General features: G+C 38.5%; 1 protein-coding gene across 1 annotated transcript in view; it reads right to left on the bottom strand.

Moving 5' to 3' along the window:
• Nucleotides 1-5387: 5387 nt before the first annotated feature.
• Nucleotides 5388-22345, bottom strand: part of LOC116760667 (complement receptor type 1-like) — a 67817-nt gene continuing 50859 nt past the window's right edge. Inside the window, exons 6-16 of the mRNA XM_032645876.1 lie at nucleotides 21035-21211; nucleotides 20842-20944; nucleotides 19549-19634; nucleotides 17519-17737; nucleotides 15317-15496; nucleotides 14625-14724; nucleotides 11351-11436; nucleotides 8825-9223; nucleotides 7171-7347; nucleotides 6982-7084; nucleotides 5388-5640 (exon numbers count right to left, since the gene is read on the bottom strand). Coding sequence (XP_032501767.1) covers nucleotides 5547-5640; nucleotides 6982-7084; nucleotides 7171-7347; nucleotides 8825-9223; nucleotides 11351-11436; nucleotides 14625-14724; nucleotides 15317-15496; nucleotides 17519-17737; nucleotides 19549-19634; nucleotides 20842-20944; nucleotides 21035-21211 — 1724 coding nt within the window. The 3' untranslated portion in view covers nucleotides 5388-5546. The remainder of the gene's footprint in view (nucleotides 5641-6981; nucleotides 7085-7170; nucleotides 7348-8824; nucleotides 9224-11350; nucleotides 11437-14624; nucleotides 14725-15316; nucleotides 15497-17518; nucleotides 17738-19548; nucleotides 19635-20841; nucleotides 20945-21034; nucleotides 21212-22345) is intronic.

Here is a 22345-nt window from a genome sequence, read left to right on the forward strand (position 1 = left end):
TTCTGTTCAAAGCAAGAGTTTTAGTCAATAGTTTCACATGCCAGGCCTTCTATCAGGGTGCCTTTATCTAGAGTTAAGTTAACCATTACATTCTCATTTACTGGTGTTAACATACTCATGTATATTAAGACATATTTACTGTCTCTTTTCACTTATTCCTCCCTACCTCAGTCTCAGGATGCCTACCATAAGCTGCTTCTCTGGTACTAAATAGCAGTCACCACTTGTAGTGGGTGAATGATGTCCCCCGCAAAGATACAACCATCTAAAACATTAGAATGGGAACTCATTTGGAATAAGGGTCATTTCAGATACAATTAAGGTAATGATCTTGAGATGAAATTATCCTGGATTACCAGAGTGAACCCTAATCCAGTGACTGCTGATGTCCTTTTACTTTTGCTTTTATTTATTTTTATTGGAGGATAATTGCTTTCCAACGTTGTGTTAGTTTCTGATGTACAACAAAATGAATCAGCTATATGTATACATATATCCCCTTCCTCTTGCACCTCCCTCCCAACCCCCATCCCACCCATCTAGAGCATCACAGAGCACCTCATCCCACCTCATCACAGAGCACCAAGCTGAGCTCCCTGTGCTTTTAAGAGAGAGGAAGTGGAGATTTGAGACACAGAGATATTGGAGAGAAGGCCATGTGAAGACAGAGGCAGGGATTTAAGTGATGTGTCCACAAGCCAAGTAATGTTAGGAGCCACCAGAAGCTGCAAGAAGGATCCTCCTTTTAGAGCCATAGGAGAGAGTGCAGCCCTGACAACACCTTGATTTCAGACTCCAGCCCCTAGACCTGTGAGAGAACTAATTTCTGTTGTTTTAAGCTACCTAGTTCATGGTTTATGGCAGCCCTAGGATACTAATAGACCACTCTTCTCATTCTGATGCAGACATTCAAGGACAAGGACAAAACAGACTAAGCCATTCAGTAGCTTCCTCTAAGAAGCTAGGTCTTCTTTACGAGAGCGTATACTGTGTGCTGCATAATTTGAAATAGAGTCTGAACTCAACTATCTCCTCTTTGGTGGAGACTGCTTCTATTTGCCCATTCAATAAGCCTGGCTGGGGACCTAGGCAACTGCATTTAAAGAAATCTCACTGGATTCTAATATCTACTATCCAGTTGGAGGGTGAGGAAGATCAAGGAAAGGTTAAATGCCTCTCATCGTGTGTAGCCTTTTCTCACTGGATTGCTCTTCTATCTCAAGGCTCCCCTGCCAATGATGCGGTATTCCAAGGTTGGTGCCACACCCCCACTCTATCCCAGCTTCCATTCTTCTCTTCCCCCACTCTCTTCACCACCCCACCAGCAAGTAGAATGATTAGCATCTTACCTAGTTAAACATCTTGGCACTGCTGGAAATATCTGTTTTAGCTATGGCATGTAATTTTGACACTTCCACTTATGACAAAGTTAAACTCACAAGAAAACACCATATCTCATTATAGAAATATAAAGGATGTGGTCCAGGTGTTCTGAACCCATTTAGGGTATATAGGGGTGGGCAGTGACCAACAGGACCAGAAAGTTCACAGTGAGGGTCAGGGATGCTCCAAACCTCATTCCCTTGACTGTCACTTGTGCAGTGGATGGTGCTCTCCCTAAAGAGATTGAAAGTCATCCCTCTATCTGGGTGGGGGTCACATATGCAAGATATTTCTTTTCCACAGGAAATGCCTCCCAGAGAAGTTCCTGTGTGGTTCCCATTAAGGATAGCCAGCGGATTTGGACAAAAGATTTCTAAAAGAGCTAAAAGTTACATTAAAATGCTTAAATTTTCATCTGGGTCGATTCCACAATTGTGGGATTCTGTGACTGTGTTGCCAGTTCAACAACAATTAAACTCTTAGGGAGAGTACAAACTACAATATAAATATATTAGGACACTGCTGAGATGCAGCTAAATGAAGTTACATCAAAATCAATTTTTATTATAAAAGTCTAAAAGGGACTTAAGCATCCTGAACTCTTCAGTGAGTTAAGCCTTCTGGATAATTGAGGCTTAAATAAACAAAAATCTTCTTAACCACATCCATTTAACAAGGAAATTATCCATTATTTCACCAAGGTTTTTTTTCTTTTTTTTTGAGCACCTACTATACAGCCAGTACTATTTTAAGCACAAAATAGGTGAGATCTTTTAACATCAAGGATCTTCATCCTAGAGAATTTTTTCCAAATATATACATTTACTATTTGTCTATCCATGATTTAATCTTCTCTTGATACCTTGAGGCTGTTATTCTCAAAGGCAAAATGAATGGTTACAGAAATGCTGCCACAGTGAAATGAAACATCTCCATACTCCAGTGCATGCTCCAAAGGCTCAGAAATGTTTTGACTTTTGAGATACTTATAGGTTTTACAGTTTGTTTTTATCATTGAAGAAACACACATTTCTTCTTTTGAGCGTTATGTATTTAGAGATGCTCCTTTCCCCTTCTGGTCTGATCTGTATTTAGGAAGAGGATACTGCAGCTTGAAAGAATTATGGATAAACTAACTATTCGAAGGGTGGAATAGCTTAACCAATGTTTACACTCTAGTAAGTGATTTTAGGTATATCCTTGAGTTCATGGGAGTAATTTTCTTCCTTCCTTTCTTCCTTCCTTTCTTCCTTTCTTTCTTTCTTTCTTTCTTTCTTTCTTTCTTTCTTTCTTTCTTTCTTTCTTTCTTTCTTTTCTTTCTTTCTTTCGTGTTTCTTAATTACATTAAGATTTTCAAATAGCTGACTTTCAAACATGAAAGATGTAACTATGGTTTCACTATATAAATCAGTACAATATGTTCAAATAATATTAAAGCAAAGTATTCATTTGAAAAAATAAATATATATCTTTCAGTCATTACAGTCAGAAGATGAAGCAACATCCTGGTGATTTAGTGCAGAAATAAATGTACAGATTGGATATATTAGTAGTGTTTCTCTATTTAACAGGTTACATTTCTGTCATGAAAAAAGAAAAAGCTCCCTAATCCCACTTCCCTTCGCAGCTGTAGTCCCTTTTCTCTACCCCCTTTACATTAGAAGTCCTCTAAGATGTTGTCTATGGTCTGTCCTTCCTCCCCTTCATTATCCCTTGAACTCATTCCGATCGGGCATTTGCCCCCACAACTCTACTGAACTGCTTTTATCGAGGTCATTCATTACCTCCAAGTCGCTAAACCCAATGATAATTTTCTGTCCTCATATTATTTGACCTCTCTGAAGAATATAACGCAGTTTCTGAGACTCATCTCCTTAAACAAAGTTCTCCACTTGTCTTCCAAGATACCTCATCCTCCTGATTTTTCTCTCAACACACTGGCTGCTTCTTCTTAATCTCCTTTTCCGATTCCTTCCAATCTTTCCAACATCTTAATGTTGAATTTACAAGGCTCAGACCATGCATCTATTCTCTGGCCCCATTCACTCTCTGGGTGATCTCACTTAATCTCTATTTTAAACTCTATATCTAAACCATCAGCAAATCCTGTCATTTCTACCTTCAGAATATATCCAGAATTTGAATACTGCTTATCACTTCTCTCAGTGTTATCCTGGGTCAACATCTCTGGTTTGATTTTTGCAATAGCCTCCCAGCTTGTATCCTTAGCTCTACCCTCAGATTTTCTTGGCTATAGGTATCTTTTGGGCCTTCAGTTGCTTTCTCAATTGAGAGTGCTAATACCACTGCTACCTCATTGCCTGACAACACTGGCTGTGTCAGCACTCCCAAGGGTGAGATGGGCTTCTGCACAGCCTCTGCTGTACCACTGCAGTGGAAGTCACAGTAGTTCTAAATCGAAGCCAACATGACTGGATCCATGTCCACTCTGGCTCCTTCTATCACTTCCTGGCTTAGGTGGAGTACCAGGCAACAGATCACGGGCTCTAGTGTCCCCAGAGTCTGATCAGGGAGAGAAATAATACAACATGAAATCCAAGGACTTAATAGCCTTGGAATAAACAGAAGATGAGAGACAGGAAAGACCGAGCAGATAAGTTGCTTGTTCTTTCTCTTCTAATGGTCAGTTCTGGTTCCACAGAATCTCTCTGGAGATGTCCTATACGGCCAAACAACCAGCCATCTTTCTTGTGAAGCTTATGGCCACTTCAATAACACAATCTCTTTGATTTATCTGCTTTTCTTTCCTCTCCACCTCCCTTTTTATTTTCCTTCACCTTTGCTGCCCTGGGACTATACCCTCCAGTAGAGCATTATAACTCAAACTTTGTCTCTGGCACTGTTTTTTGGGGAATCTCAATCTAAGATACATCCTTTCAACTCAGCTCTCTCTAGAGTAGCCTGAGTGAAATCATTAAAAGTAAGTTAGAGGGGCTTCCCTGGTGGCGCAGTGGTTGAGGGTCCGTCTGCCGATGCAGGGGACATGGGTTCGTGCCCCGGTCCGGGAAGATCCCACATGCCGCGGAGCAGCTGGGCCCGTGAGCCATGGCCGCTGAGTCTGTGCGTCTGGAGCCTGTGCTCTGCAACGGGAGAGGCCACAACAGTGAGAGGCCCGTGTACCACAAAAAAAAAAAAAAGTTAGATCATGTTACTTTTCTACTCATAATACTCCAATGGCTTTTCATCTTGCTTAGAGTGAAAACCTAAATTCTTACAGAGTATAGAGTTATTCTCTTTTATTGCTCCTGTATACTTCTGTATTTGCTCACTGAACATCAGCCATGTTGACTTCTGAGAAATGTCAGGAGCAGGCTTTTCAAAGAAAATGCCAGGAACACTTCTGCCTTGGACCTTTGTAGTTTCTGCTCCATCTGCATGGAAAGTTCTTCCTCTATCTTTGCACATTGGTAATCAATCAATTTTCATCAATGCTCAAATGTTATTTTCTCTTTTTCTTCCTTAATCATTTTATTTTAAATGGAAGCAATTTTTTTCTGGAATTCCTTTTTCCCATTTACACAACTATTTTTTGCATTACCCTGTTCTTTTCTTAATAACACTTAGTATTATTTGAAATTGTCTATTTATGTGTTTGCTTGTTTACTTCTTATATATATATATATTTTTTTTTTTTTTTTTGCCTTTCTCCCTGCACAAGAATATAAACAACATTGGAGCAGGGACCTAGTCTGTCTTGTTTACAGGCATATTCCTAGTATCTAGAAGACTGGTTGGCACATAGTAGTTACTCAAAAAAAAATCTGTTGAAAGAATGTGTATATGATGGATTGATGATTGAAGAAAGGATAAAAAAAAGCTGAAGTGTGACTATCATTTTTGAGAAGGAAAAAGGGAACATTTGACAAAGCTTCAGGCCATAAATTTCTCCCCATCTGTGAAGCATTTCTTCCCATTTATAGCACATAGTACGTTTATAAATATTTATAGAATGACACACAAAGCCCATGATGTTCAGGTTTATTGCCCCAAAAAAACATTCTTTGTAACTATTTCAACAATAAATATTTGTATCAAAAACAAAATAAACAGAGGGACAGACATTAGATAATTTCATGTGGTAAAATGCAATAAGAAAATGAAAAAAACAAGGAGAAAGATGCAGACCTGAACAGATATTCTTTCTACTTACGTTCACACACAGGAACACTGTTATTCCAAAGGCTTTTCGTTCCAACCAAGATACAGTAACTGGCCGAGCTTCCCTTTAACTGGAACCTAAGGAACAAAAAGCAGTAGTGACTGGATGAGCACACCATTTCTCTCTTCCATCCATTGACAGATCTCAGCTACTTCTCTTCTGCTAAAACACAATTTAATGCCTAGGTTAAATCCCAAATGAAAGAAAAAGCTCAGTCCATTTTGTGTCTCAGCTGATAGAGGCTCAGAAACCAAAACATTTTAAAAAATTGATGCTTCCAATGAGGACAAAGCAATGACACCTGTCAAAGCTCAGTAATCAGACTCGCCTGAACTGAAGAAGGTACAAAAAACATAGGCATTTCCTTAGTATGGTCCTGGACCTTCAGGAGACCATCTTACCCTGACTGCTCTCTGACAAGCCCCCTTTTGTCATTAGGAGAAACTTTGTCCTCTAATGCAAAGCGTGGCATTTTCCTCTTTTAGTAGACCAGGAGGAAAACAACTCCTGATTTAAGCAAATCAGAGAACATGAGGAAAGATATCAGAGACTGTTCCTTTTGCCAATACATTTGGAATGTTCCTGAATGAGACTTCTGACATATCTGGATTACTGAAGAGTAAAGCCAAATTATCTAGGAAAAATAAGAAACGGTGAGGAGACAGGATTCCTTGGAGTACAATCATCCTGAAACATCTGGTTTATTGTCAGACCAGTGGCTCCTGAATTGCCTCTGGGTCTTTATTGGGTGACTGGTAATTGATGCTTGTCAAGAGTCCTTGGAATATACTAAGAACAACTGCTCTATTGTCCATGCTTTTTATCTGCCAATGGTGTTGGAACATAATATCAAGATCATTTAGATTCACACGAAGAGTTAATGATGTTACTTGAAATATGAACAGCAGTCTTCATGCTCTTTCAACACAGCCTAATACTAATTAGATGATATGTAATTATTACAGATTAAAAATACTTCTGCTTACTCTTTTGTTCCTATTCCAAATGCCACTAATGATTGGTTTAAAAATTTCCTGACACAATCCTTGCATGTCATCTGTCTTATAAATAACTTTCATTCGTATATATCGAACTTAACCTCTGGAATATTTCTCTCTTCATGCCTACAAATTACTATTTATCCATTTTATCCAAACACTTAATGTTCCACCTAAATATTCAAGTTCTGTTGTTATGTTTCTGCTGTTCAGTATATTTACCACTTTTCCTTTTTAAGCATCTGTTCATGGTCCATCTGGTTCTTACCATACTTCCCAATCACTGTTTGAGATATTAGTCTCTTTTAGTACTTTTTCTCCATTAGTCAGCCTCCTTTTTGGATAAAACCCATTGCCCAGGACATCAGCATATCAGCATCTGGCAGTGTGGCCCTGGTCTCTTTTCCAGTTCACACTCACCCCTCATCACAAATGAAGGACACTTTTGCCCCAAGGTGGAAATTAAGTGGAAAGAGCACATGTCCATTAGGAAGTTGGTCCAGGAAGGCAGCACATGATTTCACTAGGGAAAAAAAAACAAAACAAGAGTAAGACTGCCATGTAAGGGACAAAGAGATTGATCTGCAAACCAGAAGAGAGTATAGGCACCTGCACATCTGGGAGCTTCTGGGCTCCAGTCTCCCTGGGGCGTACAGTGCAGAGAAGCAGCCCCTCTGAGATCATAGCCGGGCTCACAGCTGTAGAACACTTCCTGCCCAGAGGAAAAGTTGTTCCTGTGGCTTGGAGTGTGTTTACCATGCAGGACTTCTGGAGGTGGCTGACATACTGGGTAAAGAACAGTAAAGTACCTGTCAGTTACAGTTAGAGAATCATAATTAAGGGAGTACAGGTATAACAAAGGAAGTCAAATGATACTCCAATCCCCTTGTTTTACTAATGTGGAAGTTAAGGATAGGGAAGAGATGTAGCCCAAAACCTCACAGCTAGTACGAGGTAGAGAATTAGAACCCAGTCCTTCCCAGCACAAGTTCTAAAATACATTCATTAGTCCACCAGGCATGCTGTCTCTTCTTCCACTGCTGGCTCTCTAGAATAGAGTCACTAGTACTGGTGGGCTACCCAACTCACATATTTGCTAGAAAGGCAATACAATTTACAGCCTCATCTTTCAGGTAATGAGAAGGTCACCTGAGCCTAAACCTGTAACAGATTTCCCCTTATCTCTTTTTTTCACACTTCTATGATCAAAGTGTAGTAATTACCCATACTGTATCTGTTTGTCCTCCCAGCTGCCCTCTCATTGGTTGTACAAGGCTGATATGGGTTGGCGGAAAAACTGTAAGCTCCCTCTCTGTCCCTAGTATCAACCACAATATTTACCAATCCACTTCTACAGTCCTTCTTATGCCAGCTATTGGCATAAGACAAGACCATCCATTGAGAACAAAATCCCCTAAATAAGCCAGTCCTTGTAATGACAGGACACATTTCTTAGAGAATATTCAACTCAAGGTGTGGCTGCCTCTATTCACAGTCCTTTTGGTATGTGCTAGGGGCATTAGAACTCATTTGAACTTTAACTTAACCTGTATCTAATTAAAGATGAATGAAAAATCTGTTTGGCTTTGAGCAAGTTACTTGCACTTTCAATTTCAGATTTCTAATGATAAAATGTAGGAGGTGGACGAAAACAAACCCTAAAGTCTTTGTCACTATTCTGAGGCTATGATATCTTTCTTCATAAGCCAGTTTCTTTCTGTGATAGATGCTGATAAAAGTAGAATTCTGTAAAGCAAAGTTCTGTCAAGAACCAGAGCATTCAACTTTAGGGGCTGACACACTGCATTCTATTCCTAGATATGCCACTTAAGTAGCACATAATTTCGACAACTTATTTAACCTCTGAAAGACCAAGCTAACTTCACTGTCCTATGGATATAAGGATAGCACTATTTCAAAGGAGTGTTGCAAAGAGTAAACAAGATTATTATACAGCTGGCCAGAAAGTCCACATCATTCTTGAATACAACTGAGAGATATTGGAGCTGGTACTTTGCCTTCAGAATTCCTCAATACGAGAGTCCCAAATGTCTCCTTCCTTGAATAATTAAACTCTTGCTTCTCAAAATGAAGGCACTTACACACAAGAGCAAACACACATTTTCCTAATTTTGTGCTTCCTTGCCCCAAATTTACTCACACTGCTCACCACACATCCTCCCCCGAGAACTGACACTAACCTCCTGATCCTCCTAAAACTCACATCATTTGTAGACCCCTTCAAAGCCTCAGTCAGACTCACCCCTGGAGCAGCTGGGCAACTCTGGCCCCCACTTGTTTTGGGCCTGGCATTCAACAGTGGAGGGTCCTTTCATGGCAAAGCCGGGCTGACACCTAAACCTCACGCTTTCACGTAAAGAAAATAAGCTTTTGTTCTCAGACATCCTTATTCCATTTTCAATGACTGGAGGCGTGCATTTATTAGGTGCAATGCACTGAGGGGGAGGGCCACTCCAGATGCCAACTCGATTGTCTTCACTGGTGCAATATATTGACGGCTCACCCACGAGGTCAAACAGCTTCTGCCTTCTCTCTCCAAGACTGCAGCGATAGGTCACCACTGTTCCGTATTGAAAGTATTCTCTGTTGGTGCTAATGAAATCTCCATTGGCGATGGCTGGGGGTGGCCCACAACGAATGCCTGGGAAAAGGGACAGCAAGATAAAACCTCAGTTTCTTAAAGTTGTATTCAATTATGAATTTTGGTAACCAAATTAAAAAATGATCAAAATGTCACTATTCAGAACACTTCTGCTCTTGTCTAATATTTGTTAATGTACAGACATGTTTTTACACAATCGCAGATTAGATAGCCACAATATTATGACCTCTGCTCTTCTCAATTAATGCTATTTCAATAAATGTATCCATGTATTATTATAGTCCACATACTTCTCCTTTTAAGTGAGAATTTATATGTTATTTAACTATTTTTAATTCAATTCTTTCTCTGTAGAGGGCATTTGGATTAATTCTATTGGTTATTAATGTGGTATAGCATACAATATAGTCTATCAAATAAATAAAAACCAAAAGCTCTGGTACAACTAATAAAAAATAAACAAACACACAATATTACACATGACAAACAACAATCACAGATTCAGAAGTAATAAAAATAACTGAATATCTATCTACTCTATGCTAATAATCTTGAAAATGAGTATGTTAGAAATAAAAATATATTTTGCCAATATTGACTCAAGAAAAGGTAGCATATAGAAGAAGTGGAAAAAAATATCAAAAACACTACTGCTATAAAGGTATAAAGCACAGATAATTTTATTGACAAATTTAATCTAATATTCAAGTAACACATAATTTCTAGGCAGTTTAAATCATTCCAGAGCATATAAAATATCAAAGTAGATATCAAAGTAGATACTTTTATTTATTCATTTATTTTTAAATAAATCAAAGAAGATACTTTGATATCTAAGTAGATACTTTTATTTATTTATTTATTTTTGCTTAAGAAAATATTTAAGAAGTGGCATCTTTATTGTAGAAAATTTATAAAATATAAATAAAAATCACCTTTAAGCCCATTACCCAGAAGGAATCACTATTAACTATTTAATGTACAATCTTTAATATATACACACACACATATTTTTCTTCTAAAATATCTTTGTTGCCTAAGTAATATTTCAGAGTACAAACATACTAACTGATTCCATTTGAAAGTGTTCTCTCTCTTGTCAAATGCATTCCAGCATATTTTAAACTTTTTTTATTAGAACACATTCCGTGTACCTTTATAAGATTATTATTTTGTAGATTATTTCCAGAACATTGTTTGGAAATATGCACAATATTTAGATTCTTTTGACTTTTTCACTATCATAAAATAATAATATAGGTAACATCTGTACATCAATCCTCGCAAAAACCCACGGTGATTTTTTAAAGTCATGAACTGTAGAATTTCTGGATTAAAGGCTTGTGTACAGTTAAGGTTTTTGATACATACTGTGTACTGGCCTGTTAGAAAATTCATTACCACTTATCCTACTATCAGCTGAGTTGGAGAGTGTTGATTTCTTTTTTTTTTTAACATCTTTTTTGGAGTATAATTGCTTTACATTGTTGTGTTAGTTGCTGCTGTATAACAAAGTGAATCAGCTATACGTATACACATATCCCCATATCCCCTCCCTATTGCGTCTCCCTCCAACCCTCCCTGTCCCACCCCTCTAGCTGGTCACAAAGCACCGAGCTCATTTTTTTACATTATCACCAAACCCAGGGTTATATCTTTATGTTCTTTGTTCATTTGCAACTGCTCCTTTCTCTATGTGCCCTGAAGTGTAGAAAGTTCATATTCCAAACAACTCATGGGAAAGATGGCATATCACTGTCCAGACAAAGAATAAGAGAGCAGGGAGGGCCCACGGCTTGAACAGATGACCTGGGATTAAGACTTGACAGACAGGAAGGAAGGCACTTTCACTAACCTTGTATTCATTTACTTCACTAAAGAGAACAATCTTCAACCTGGAAGGTGTTCAACCGACAAAAGAAGAATTTGGGTGCTCTTCTAAATGAGTTCCAAACTATTGTTTAAAATAAATTATACCCTAGGATAAGGAAAAATCAGGAGGAACTAGAAGCTTGGAACATTGTGAGCACCTTTAAGGGTAGGAGTGTTTTCTTCAAATATCAGAAGGATACTATTGCCAAAAGGGATGAAATTTATCCTTTGTAATTCTAGGGGCCAACTGTAGGATTGAGCATGGAATAAATGGGGCTAGAGATTTCAACTCACGTTCACAAATTGGTGGCTCTGAATCCCAAAAGACAGTACTGCCTGAGATGATACATTCAGCAGTTGAGTGACCAATGAGTTGATACCTGAAACCAAAAATGAAAAATAGGCATGCTGTATACACATCCCATCAATTTCCTCAGCATGCATACATGCATGGCAAATCTGAAAGGCTACAATCTGAAAGAAGTTCAAGGACTAGCCTAAACTCCACCTATTTTATCTGACTTTTCTTATTTCTCTTTTTCTATCCTCTCACTGTTGAAAGGAATATTTCCTCTCTAACTCCTCATGGCTCGCTCTGCTTCTTCATTTCTTGGTTTCATTTTGGATTGTACCCAGTACCTAAATAAAACAATACTTTTGTAGACCTGCCTGATAATTTTCTTCTTAAAATCTGTTTTTTCTTATATTATTATTGTTACTTAATTTTCTTTTTGCATTTTCCTGATATACATAAATATACATATTGTATATTAACACTGCTACGTCATTTTAGTTTAGGCATGTTTCTTGTACATACAACAAGATTTGTGATGCTTTTGATCCTATTTGGAAACTTTTGTTTTTCAACAGGGATATTAAACCATTCAAATTTACTGAACTACATGGTATGGTTGATCTTGATTTTGTCATCAGTTCATAATGTTCCTTCATAATGTTCAGTGGTAAGCACATAGCAGTGAATACAGCCGATCTGCCCCTAATATAAGGGGGCTTATTTCTGGTGAATGAGATGGATATAGTCCATGCTATTCCTTTTTCTTCCCTCTCATTTGCTACATGAAACAGATAGGTGAACCTCTTTTAGTTGCTCTAATAATTTGGAAGCTAAATAACTGATTTTTGTTCCTTCGAAATTTCATTTCATGCGTTATGTATTGGGTTGGCCAAAGAGTTCGTTCAGGTTTTTCCGCTACATCCTCTGGAAAAACCTAAGCGAACTTTTTGGCCAACCCAATACATACATAACACAGGTATTCAACCCTATTTTCTCAATTTTGGTGTCAAAATATATAAAGTCTACCCATCTCCTATGTACTAAATGTCTAGACTATGTTTTTCTTTTTGCTTTCTTCTCTTTTCTAGTTTTACGGATATATTTTATGACTTCAGAAATTGTTATTAGATTATGATTACATTCTCAAGTTTCACTTTTTAACAATTAGTTCTGTCATTGTATTAAGTTTTATAAGTTTGTTGAAAATATTTGAACTTTTTAAAAAATTTGTTTTTCTTTTGTTTGATTTTTGGCAATTTTCTACCTCACCAGTATTTATCATTATCCTTTAAGAAAATACTTATGGATTGCCTGAGTTTATCTTTTTCCTTCTCCCGGGAAGTATACTTCCTGTAAAGTACACAGGTGTGATTTTTAGGTCCTTGCTTATCCTTTACTGTACATCTGTAGCCTCTAGATGTGAATACTAGCTTAGCTCATTAGAAACTCCATCTTCTGCAATTTAGTGATGTGAAGGATCAATGTGATATCAATACAAATTAATTTCCTGCACAGCTATTATAGTTTATTAATTTCCTTTCTGCATTCTTGAGGTTTTTTTCATGATCCCTGAAATACAGATGATTCCCTAGTGATGGCTAAATATGGGCTTATTGTTTTCCCTTCTGGAATTTTTGTTACATGTAATTTGAATCCCAGTACTCTTTTAGACATATTTTCTCTTCTTCTTCATCCTTTTCCACTTAATTCTGGGAGAATTTAATTTATCTTCTTACCCTCTGCTTTAATTTTCTACAATATTCAGTGTGTTTATCACAGAATTTTTCTTTAGTTTGACAATTGTGTTTTTCATTCATATGCAAACATTCTCTATTTCCTAACTAGGTTCACAGAAACAGCGTGCAACTGGATCTTGTTAAAAACGTAAACAGCGTGCAACTGGATCTTGTTAAAAACGTAAAAACGTTTTAGATTTCTCTAAAAGTTTCTCTTATTTCTTGGAAGTAACTCTATTTTGTAAGAGGACATTTCTTCCAATTTTTCAGATTGCTCTTTTTACATTAATTTCCTGTAACATATCATAAGCTCAACGGTTTTCTATTTTATGCCATTGAGAGGTTCACTCTTATTCCGTAATATAATATAAAGAGGGTATAGACAGAGAATTTATAGATTGTACTTAAAAATGCTCGGAGAAAGACAGAGTGTTTAGATTTACTCTAATTTCACTTTGTCAGATTATAAGGCCTTGCTTAGCAAATATGCTGTAAGGCCTTGCTTAGCAAATATGCTGAAGGCTACAAGTTCCTTTTCAGTGTTTATCATGGCAGTGCAAATTTAGCCCATATTCTCTAACTGGTTCAGCTGCTCCCACTGGGAGTGAGGTTGAGACTGAGCAAGGGTAAGCACCCTTGTGGGTGGGACTGCCGCCCAGTAAACACTTTATGTCTGACATTTTCACAGGGGACTCTGTTATGGGTTGAACAGTGTACCCCAAAAAGTATGTCGAAGCCCTAGCCCCCAATCCCCATGAATGCGACCTTATTTGGAAATAGGGCCTTTGCAGATATAATCATGTTAAGATGAGGTCATTAGGGTGGGCCCTAATCCAATATGACTGGAGTCCTCAAAAAAGAGAGAACTTTGGACATAGACCCACACAGACAGGACAGTGCCATGTGAAGACACAGACACAGAATGAAGATGGCTATGGAAAGACAGAGGCAGAAACGGGAGTGATGCGCCACACGCCAAGGAAGCCCTGAGGTTACCATAATCTGGAAGAGGCAAGGAGGGATCGTCCCTCAGAGGTTTTGGAGGGAACATGTCCTGCTGGCACCTTGATTTTGGACCTGTAACCTCCAGAACCTTGAGAGAATCAATTTTTGTTGCTGTTCTGAGATACCCACTTTGTCCTACTTCTTATGGCAGCCCTAGCAAATGAATAGTGCAGTTACCTTATAAGATCTGCTTTCTACACAGTGGCTCCGTGGCCTTCCCCTTCTTTCAGCAATGTCTGCTCTGGGCAAGCGCTGTTTGTACGGTTTGACTATGCCCTCCCCCCATTTTCTTCCTTTCTACCTGGTGAATACCTCACTTTTCTTGTACGTACTGCCCTGGCTTCCAGCAAGGAGACAGATTTCCCCTCAAATCTTAGCATACCTTTGTCCATTTCAATTAGCAGTTAAACACCTACGTTCAAGCTTCTTGAGAACAGATGGTAATAGCCTAGTCCTCTTTTCCAAGATATGACCAGAAGGTAGTATCGCTGGCCTGGAACTCTTGAACCAAGAGATGTTCCTGCCCACTCACCCTCTATTACAAGAAAAATTGATTCTGGATCCGAACTGGGTGTCTGTATCTATGTGCACCACACCATTCACAGGATCTGGAGGAGTATTACATGATTTACCTTGGGAAAGAAAGAGAATTTTGGAGCCAGGAAGAGTAATTTAAACTTTTGTTAGTGTATAACAAGTCAGTCCCCACCTGACTGTAGCTTTCTGAAGAGCATATGCAATTCTGATGGGTCTACAGATTTTGCCACCTTGAGGAACCTCACCAGACTGCCTCAGGATCAGCCACCCACTAAGCACCACTTTCAAAGAGACCTCCCCTCTAAATCTCACCTGTCTTTGCCTCAAATCTCTTATCTAAATAGAAAGGTCATTTGTGGCCTTATATCCCACCAGTATAAAAGTTTGTATTACCTGGTTATTCAAACAGTTTATGTCTCCTTACACATTTTTTTCCTGATCTGGAGTAATTCATTATTCACTACCCCATTAAAAAAATGGAGTTCTCCTGCAAATATTCCTTGAAACATTCTCAGGAGACAAGCATTTCAACCAATAATTAGGGGTGACCTACAAGACCAACTATTACCTCCACCTATGTGAACATGTTTGACAAAGTTTTCTTATCTTTAAAATTTGGAGAAATTAAATAAGATCCTATAGATACTTTGACAAACATAGGAACGCTCCAATGCAGGGCTTACTCACGTTTACAGACATCTTTGGCACTTGACCACGTGAGGTTTTGTAGACACGTGATAGAGAATGACTTCCTGTGGTACTCAGGGCGGCATTCATACTTTAAAGATGTCCCAATGGGAAACTCAGATTCATTGGTCTGGATTTTCAACTTGGCAAATTGAAAATGATCTGGGGTGTTACAGTGACCTAGAGACCAAAAAATCAAGAACATCAGAGTTAACAAAAAGATATCCAATGCCATTCTTCCTTTTCTCTTTCTTGTTAGATTTGATATCAGAACAAAAGAAACTTTTCGTTGTGGAAAGATAATTTCCTTGTAATCTTTGAAGGGAAATTTCCATTAGCATGTGCCCATTAGAAAATATACTATCGGAAGGCTATTTTGCTATCTGGGCATTTTACTCATATCATTTACTGTAAAAGACAGCTCCAATTCATTTTTCACATTTTTAGGGAGACAGAGGAGTGTTTCTGCCCAGGTCACACCTGGTCTGGTTTCTTTGTACTTCAGTGTATCAAAACCCACGCTTACAAGCAAGAATGGAGAACTCAAGGTGTTTTTTGAAACTAGGAAGCAGCCACCAAATTTCTAGGTCTGATTCCTAAGCTGGCCAATTCAACACAACAAGGAAATAAACAGCATCTCTTCAAAATAAAAACAACAACAACAAAACAAAAACAGAAACATTGTGTAAAGTATATGTTGAGTCCAATTCTAGCTTTAGCTCCAAGCCCCTACACCTAAAGCTCTAGGTTTGAGAAGTGAAAACTCACTTTGGATTCAAGTAGTATGAAATTAAAAAAGTGTATATGTTTGGAAAAATAGAAATCGTTTCCACTTGGTTTTGACAATAACTTCTCTTTTAGTTTCTATTCCAGCTGTCCTCCACCTCCCTTTCAATTATTTTTTCAGATAGTAAAAGCTATGCTAGAGCCAATTCTGCACCCAGATAATTCTCTGTATGAAGACTTGCAAACCAATTTCTCATTTCTTTAACATATAATTAAGTGATTTTTCTCAATATGAAAATTTGGCTGATTTTCAAGGTGGCTTCACAGGAAGTACAACCATCTATATTGCCTGTTTCTTTTTATTTTAGAGCTTGAATATTAGCTATACTAGCTTCTAGTTCAAGGAGTCCCCCTTATGACTAAAGTCTACTACCTAAGGCCAAATCACACATGAAGATGGTCTGGCAGGTCTCCAGTCTAAAAAATCTAGCTGATAAAACTAGGACTGCCATCTCAGCATAGGGTACTGTTGAAAAAAGTCATAGAACTTAGGGGAAGATTGCCTTTCACTGCCGATTCACTGAATCTGAACTAGGTGTCTGTGTTTGTAAACAGGCTCATAGGGACACCCCAAGCTGAAGCCATGGTGTTACAGAAGGAGAGTGAGGGCAAAAATGACTTCTGAATATCCGTTCTTGGTCCCTTTCCTTTCAGAACTGCTCTTTTATTTCACAGTTCCTCAGCAGTCCGTATGTTATGCCGGGACTAGGGTCGCTTCGACAATTTACTTTCCCCTTCCGTCTTCAACTTCCTGAGTGTGGGTGTCATAGTGGTATTGGTTACCTTAGGATACCTCCTCCAGACCTTAGAAATAAACACTCTATTTTGCATTTTTCCCTTGAGTTCACATTGCTTTGCTTTTTCTTTCCACCAAAGAGGGAAAACTGCAACAGCTGAAATTAGTGCGGGGCTGAGGAGCAAGGAAGCCTTATCTTAACTTAGAACTTAGCCCATACTGGCTAAAAGAATCTTTGTGTTTTGTTTACAATGCAGCCCAGTTTTCAGAGAGAACACACAGTGGTCTCTGGACAAATAGGTAATTAAAAGCGATTTTGTCAGGCTTTGTTCTCTGCTGGTCTGTGCTTCTCTCCAAAACCTGTGAAGATGGTACAACTTATGCTAGTTAAGGTTCATAGGTATTTGCTTTCAGTTCCTATGCTTTGAAAACATTTTCCTTCTAATTCTAATTAGAACTAGAACCGCCACCCACTTCCTCCATCTCTTTTCACCAGCCCTCTAGAAGCAAAGATCATCAGAATCTTACATGTTGATGTATCTTAAAACCATTTATTATTGATTTGGCATTTAATTGTATCGAGTGCACAAATAAACACCACATTGTAATTACGGAAACTTGGAGAGTCTGGTTTAGATATTCTGAATCCATTTGAAATGTAGGGTAGCGTGCGCACTAACCCGGAAGTCCACAGCGAGGGGCAGGGCTGCTCCAAATTCCGTTCCCTTGACTGTCACTGGTACAGCGGATGGTGCTCTCCCCAGTGAGGCTGAAGTTCATCCCTCTCTCTGGGTGCGGGTCACATGTGTAAGTGACTTCTTTTCCAAAAGGAAAGACTTCCAGAGGTTTTCCTGTGTGTCTCCCATTAAGGATATCAGGAGGATTTGGACACAAGATTTCTGGAAAGAAGGCAAAAGCTCTAAGTTTCATTCATGAGTTTTCACCAGAGGTAATCTATAGTCATTGGGTGTTATGGTTGGTACTACCTAAAAACACCGAATGGACTAAGTGAAGTGAGATTTCAATCCCATTTTTTTAAATTGAAAAAGTACAAAAGAATTTGCCTATCCTGAATCTTCCAGACTTTTAAGTTTTCTGGATGATAGAAACTTTACACCTTTAATTACGTACCAAAACTTTTAAAGAAGGAAAAGTATCTATTGGAGAGTAACTCATTCATTTAATCAACACATTGGGCACTTATTCTGTGTCAGCCACTCTTCAGGGCCAGCTGGATGAAATGGTGAAGAGCACAGATAAAGTCTCTGTTCTCCAAGGAACTTACATTCTCAGGAAATATTTCTACAATGTATTCCATATGTACTAATCACCTAATCATATGAAACCTTTCCTTAATAACTTACCCATAGTGACCATCAATCGATTATGATAGTAGTGCTGTCACAATGAATTGAAACATACGTGGTTCATTGTAAAAATTCTAAATGATCCATACTGTTTTGTTATTGTTTTTTTTTGATGCATGGGATTGTTTATTATTATTTTTATTTCTCTACTTTCCGTCAGGCTTCAAATTGTTACTTCTTTCTGGTATCTGCTTGTCTGTTTAAACAGTCCTTTCCTTACTTCTATTTAGTGTTTCTTATTAGTCTTGGGATTTGGAAGAAGCTACTTAAATTAGAAAGAGTCATGAAAAATAAGAGAAATAGTACAATCGATAACTGAGCTCTAACCCAGGCCAGTGGACAGCCATTTGTCACGTTGCTTCAATGAAAGTTGGGTTTCTTGGATGACAGGATCTATACAGAAGTTTTTTTTTTTTATAAAGTTTTACCATAAAATGCATCACAGGATAACTGAGCAGGTTTCTTGCAACATAAACATTTTAGTAAAATTGGATTATTTTATAATTTATATATTTTCCAATCTTTAGGATCAAGTGATGAGGCAAAGTCCTATCTTCTATTGGGGAAAATACCAATGGGTAGACTAGGAGAAATCAGTGGTGACATTGCGTATAGGAGACTCATTTCTTAATCAGCCTATTATTTCTGAATCTTTCAGCATAATTTATTTAGATATAAGTTTTGAGAGTTTAAGGAGTCTTAAACTGCTCACCCTGTGTAATGCTGTTCCCCACTTTCCCCTCATTTCTGCATTGCTCTGACCTATCATCTCCATAAGATTTAATTAATTTTCTTTCTTGTACATCTCCCCACTTGAGTATAAATAACATGCAACAGGGAATTTGCTCATCTTGTTCACTGCTGTAACACCGGTGCCTGGAAGAACATCAAGCACATAGTATGTGCTCAATAAATAATTGGATGTATGAATGAGTGAATGTTTCATATTTCTATATTAGCAAATAGACAGGAATATTGTAGAGTGACTTCACCTTGATGGCATAAAAAAGAAAAAGAAAGAAGGGAGGAAGGAAAGAAGAAATTTGTGAAAGCTTCACATTAGCTAATCTCTCCTGATTCAGAGACAAATTACAGCAGGATTTATCACGTAATACAAAGAATTCTAAATGACAGAGACTGATCAGATGGTTCTCGAGACACATGATGCAAAAGAAAGTGCATCACAACAAACTGATCCACAATAAAATACTATTAAAATAAGCAACTATTTATCAATAATTTAGATTAGAAAATAGTAGAACCACGGCTGGGGAGGCCATGGGTCAAATTACCAAATAGATTAAAGGGAGAGATTGGCCTGAAGTGTTATCCCTTCTACTCACGTTCACACACAGGAACGCTGCTGTTCCAAAGGATTTCCATTCCAACCAAGACACAGTAACTAGCAGAACGGCCTTTTAAGTGGAATCTAAGGAAGAAAATAGTGCTGAATATGTGAGCTGCTTAAGCCAAAATGCCATTCCATTTGCAAAAATCTCAGCATTTTGAGGATCTGAAACCAGCAGGTGGCAGAGTTTCAGAGGCCACATCAATCTGGAAAAGTCACAGCTTCCAGTGAGGGAGAACAGCAAAGCACAGTCACTTGGTCACATAATATAGTCCCAGCCTAAGTTGAAGAAGGCAGGTGTAGCATAGCTGCCATCTCCGTGATCCTGGACCTAGGCTCAGAGAAATCTGTCTCTCACTGAGCATCCCACGGTAAAGCTGATAAATCTACTCATAGTCATTATTGGAATAAAACATCCTCCAAGTGATGACACTGCACTGGAACAGCTAGTAAAACAGCTCCCAGTTTGCACTGGACAAGCAGAGAATAACTGGAAAGGGAACAAAGATTGTTCTTTTGTCTCTATATTTGTGATGGTTATGCAGAAGGCTCACAACAGCACGCTGGGCTACGGAAGAGTAAGCGTGAATATTCTGGGGGGAAAAACCAAAGGCGATTGGAAATGACTCTTGTACAAAATTCTCCTAAATATTATATGGTGCCTGTCAAGGATTCTTTGGAACATTTTGAGGTCAGGTACTTTGTTGCCCATGCTTGATACGTCCCATGTAGAGATGTGCATGCTGTGTAAGGTCCAGTGAATGACCTTACTTGAAACTTTAATATCAGCCACCATAATACCATTTCAGAGCCCTTGGCCTGTTATCAACAAGGTGATATATGATTGGATTAAAAATGCTTATTCTTATACTTTCTCTCTTATTACAAAATTCACTTTTGATGGTTAAAATTTTTTCTGAAACAATTCTTAAATGATCTTATTTTTTAATAAGATTTTTGTCACATATCAAACTTTTTCTGGAGCTCTCCAAATAACTCTTTTTCTTCTTTGCTTGGAAAATATGATTTTTTCACTTAATGTGTCACCTATGTATACTCTTAAACAGTAGTTGTATTTGTGTTTAAGCATGCCATTTAATATCCGTTTCAGTTTTTCCTTCATATCTTATGTTATTAGTTCCACCTGTTCCTTACTCTTAACTTCCCATATACACTCCTCAAATTTAACATCCCTGAGTATTTCCTATTTTAAAAATCACACTAAACCTTCCCTTTTTGAATTAACCTCAGTTTCAGTGTTCAGTGGGCCAGGCAAACTCACACTCACCCCTCATCACAAACGAAGGATACTTTTGCTCCAAGCTGGAAATTAAGTGGAAAGAGGACATGTCCATTAGGTAACTGGTCCAGGAAGTCAGCACATGATTTCACTAGGAAAAAAAAACACACACACACAGGAGTGAGATGTTCCTGTGAGGGACAAAGAGACTGATCCACATACAAGATGACAGCATAGGCACCTGCACATTTGGGGGCTGACGGGCTCCAGTCTCCCTGGGGCGTACAATGCAGAGAAGCAGCCCCTCTGAGATCATAGCCAGGCTCACAGCTGTAGAACACTTCCTGTCCAGAAGAAAAGTTGTTCTTGTGGCTTGGGGTGTGTTTACCATGCGGGACTTTTGGAGGTGGCTGACATACTAGGGAAAGAGAACCAAAGTGCTGTTAATTGTGTGAAAATAACTTTTCCTCAGTGGTAAACTGGCTAAGACAATCAACAGCATAAATCTATTTGTTTTTAAAAATCTGGTAGACTAACACCCTCTCCTTTTATTGATGGCAAAATTGAACAGAAACAGAGACCGAGAGAGAGAGAGAGAGAGAGAGAGAGAGAGAGAGAGAGAGTCTTGTGAAAAGTCATAGAACTGATACACTGCAAGACAGTGACTAGAACTGAGACATCTTCAGTTCATGGTTTTCCATCTGAAGTACACACCTAAGATGACACAACAAACAGTTCCCCTCCACAATTCTTCCTTTTATTGTTCACTTAGTACACAGTTGTTAGATTGATGGATTTTTTTTTTTTTTTTTTTGGCGGTACACGGGCCTCTCACTGTTATGGCCTCTCCCGTTGCGAAGCACAGGCTCCAGATGCGCAGGCTCAGCGGCCATGGCTCACGGGCCCAGCCGCTCCACGGCATGTGTGATCTTACCACACTGGGCATGAACCCGCATCCCCTGCATCGGCAGGCGGACTCTCAACCACTGCGCCAGCAGGGAAGTCCCTATTGATGGATTTTTAATTTTATATTTTTATTTTAATTTTTATTGGCACCACCAATTTATATCCACCTTTTTGGCAATAAGGAAAGCTTGAGCCCAAATCTCATCCAACAGATTTCCCAATCACCTATCACACTCTGCTGTGACAAACAAGATTCATATATCTCTTCTCATCTCTTTCCAGCTCCTCTCCAGTGGTCACGCCACCTGACGTGGGTTGGTGGAGAAGATAAGTCTCCTTTCTGCACTCTACAGGGCCAGGTCCTGCTTAACCATTCACTTCATTCCAATGAGAAGATGGGCAACCATTGAATGAAATCTTCTAAAAAACCTACAGCCCTCACAATGAGAGTGCATATTCCATACCATATGTTGTAACTGAGCCTCTGTCTCTTTACAGTTGGTTTGAATTTAGAATCAGAATGCACTTGAATCTCCTAAATTATATAAAACTGTAGTAACATGAAAGGTCATTTCATTTTGGCTTAGATCAGGTCAGTTTCTCTCTCTGGACTTCAGCTTTCTCAAGTATAGAATGGGACATTTGA

Source organism: Phocoena sinus, chromosome 1 (assembly GCF_008692025.1).
Source record: "Phocoena sinus isolate mPhoSin1 chromosome 1, mPhoSin1.pri, whole genome shotgun sequence".
Classification (NCBI taxonomy): domain Eukaryota; kingdom Metazoa; phylum Chordata; class Mammalia; order Artiodactyla; family Phocoenidae; genus Phocoena; species Phocoena sinus.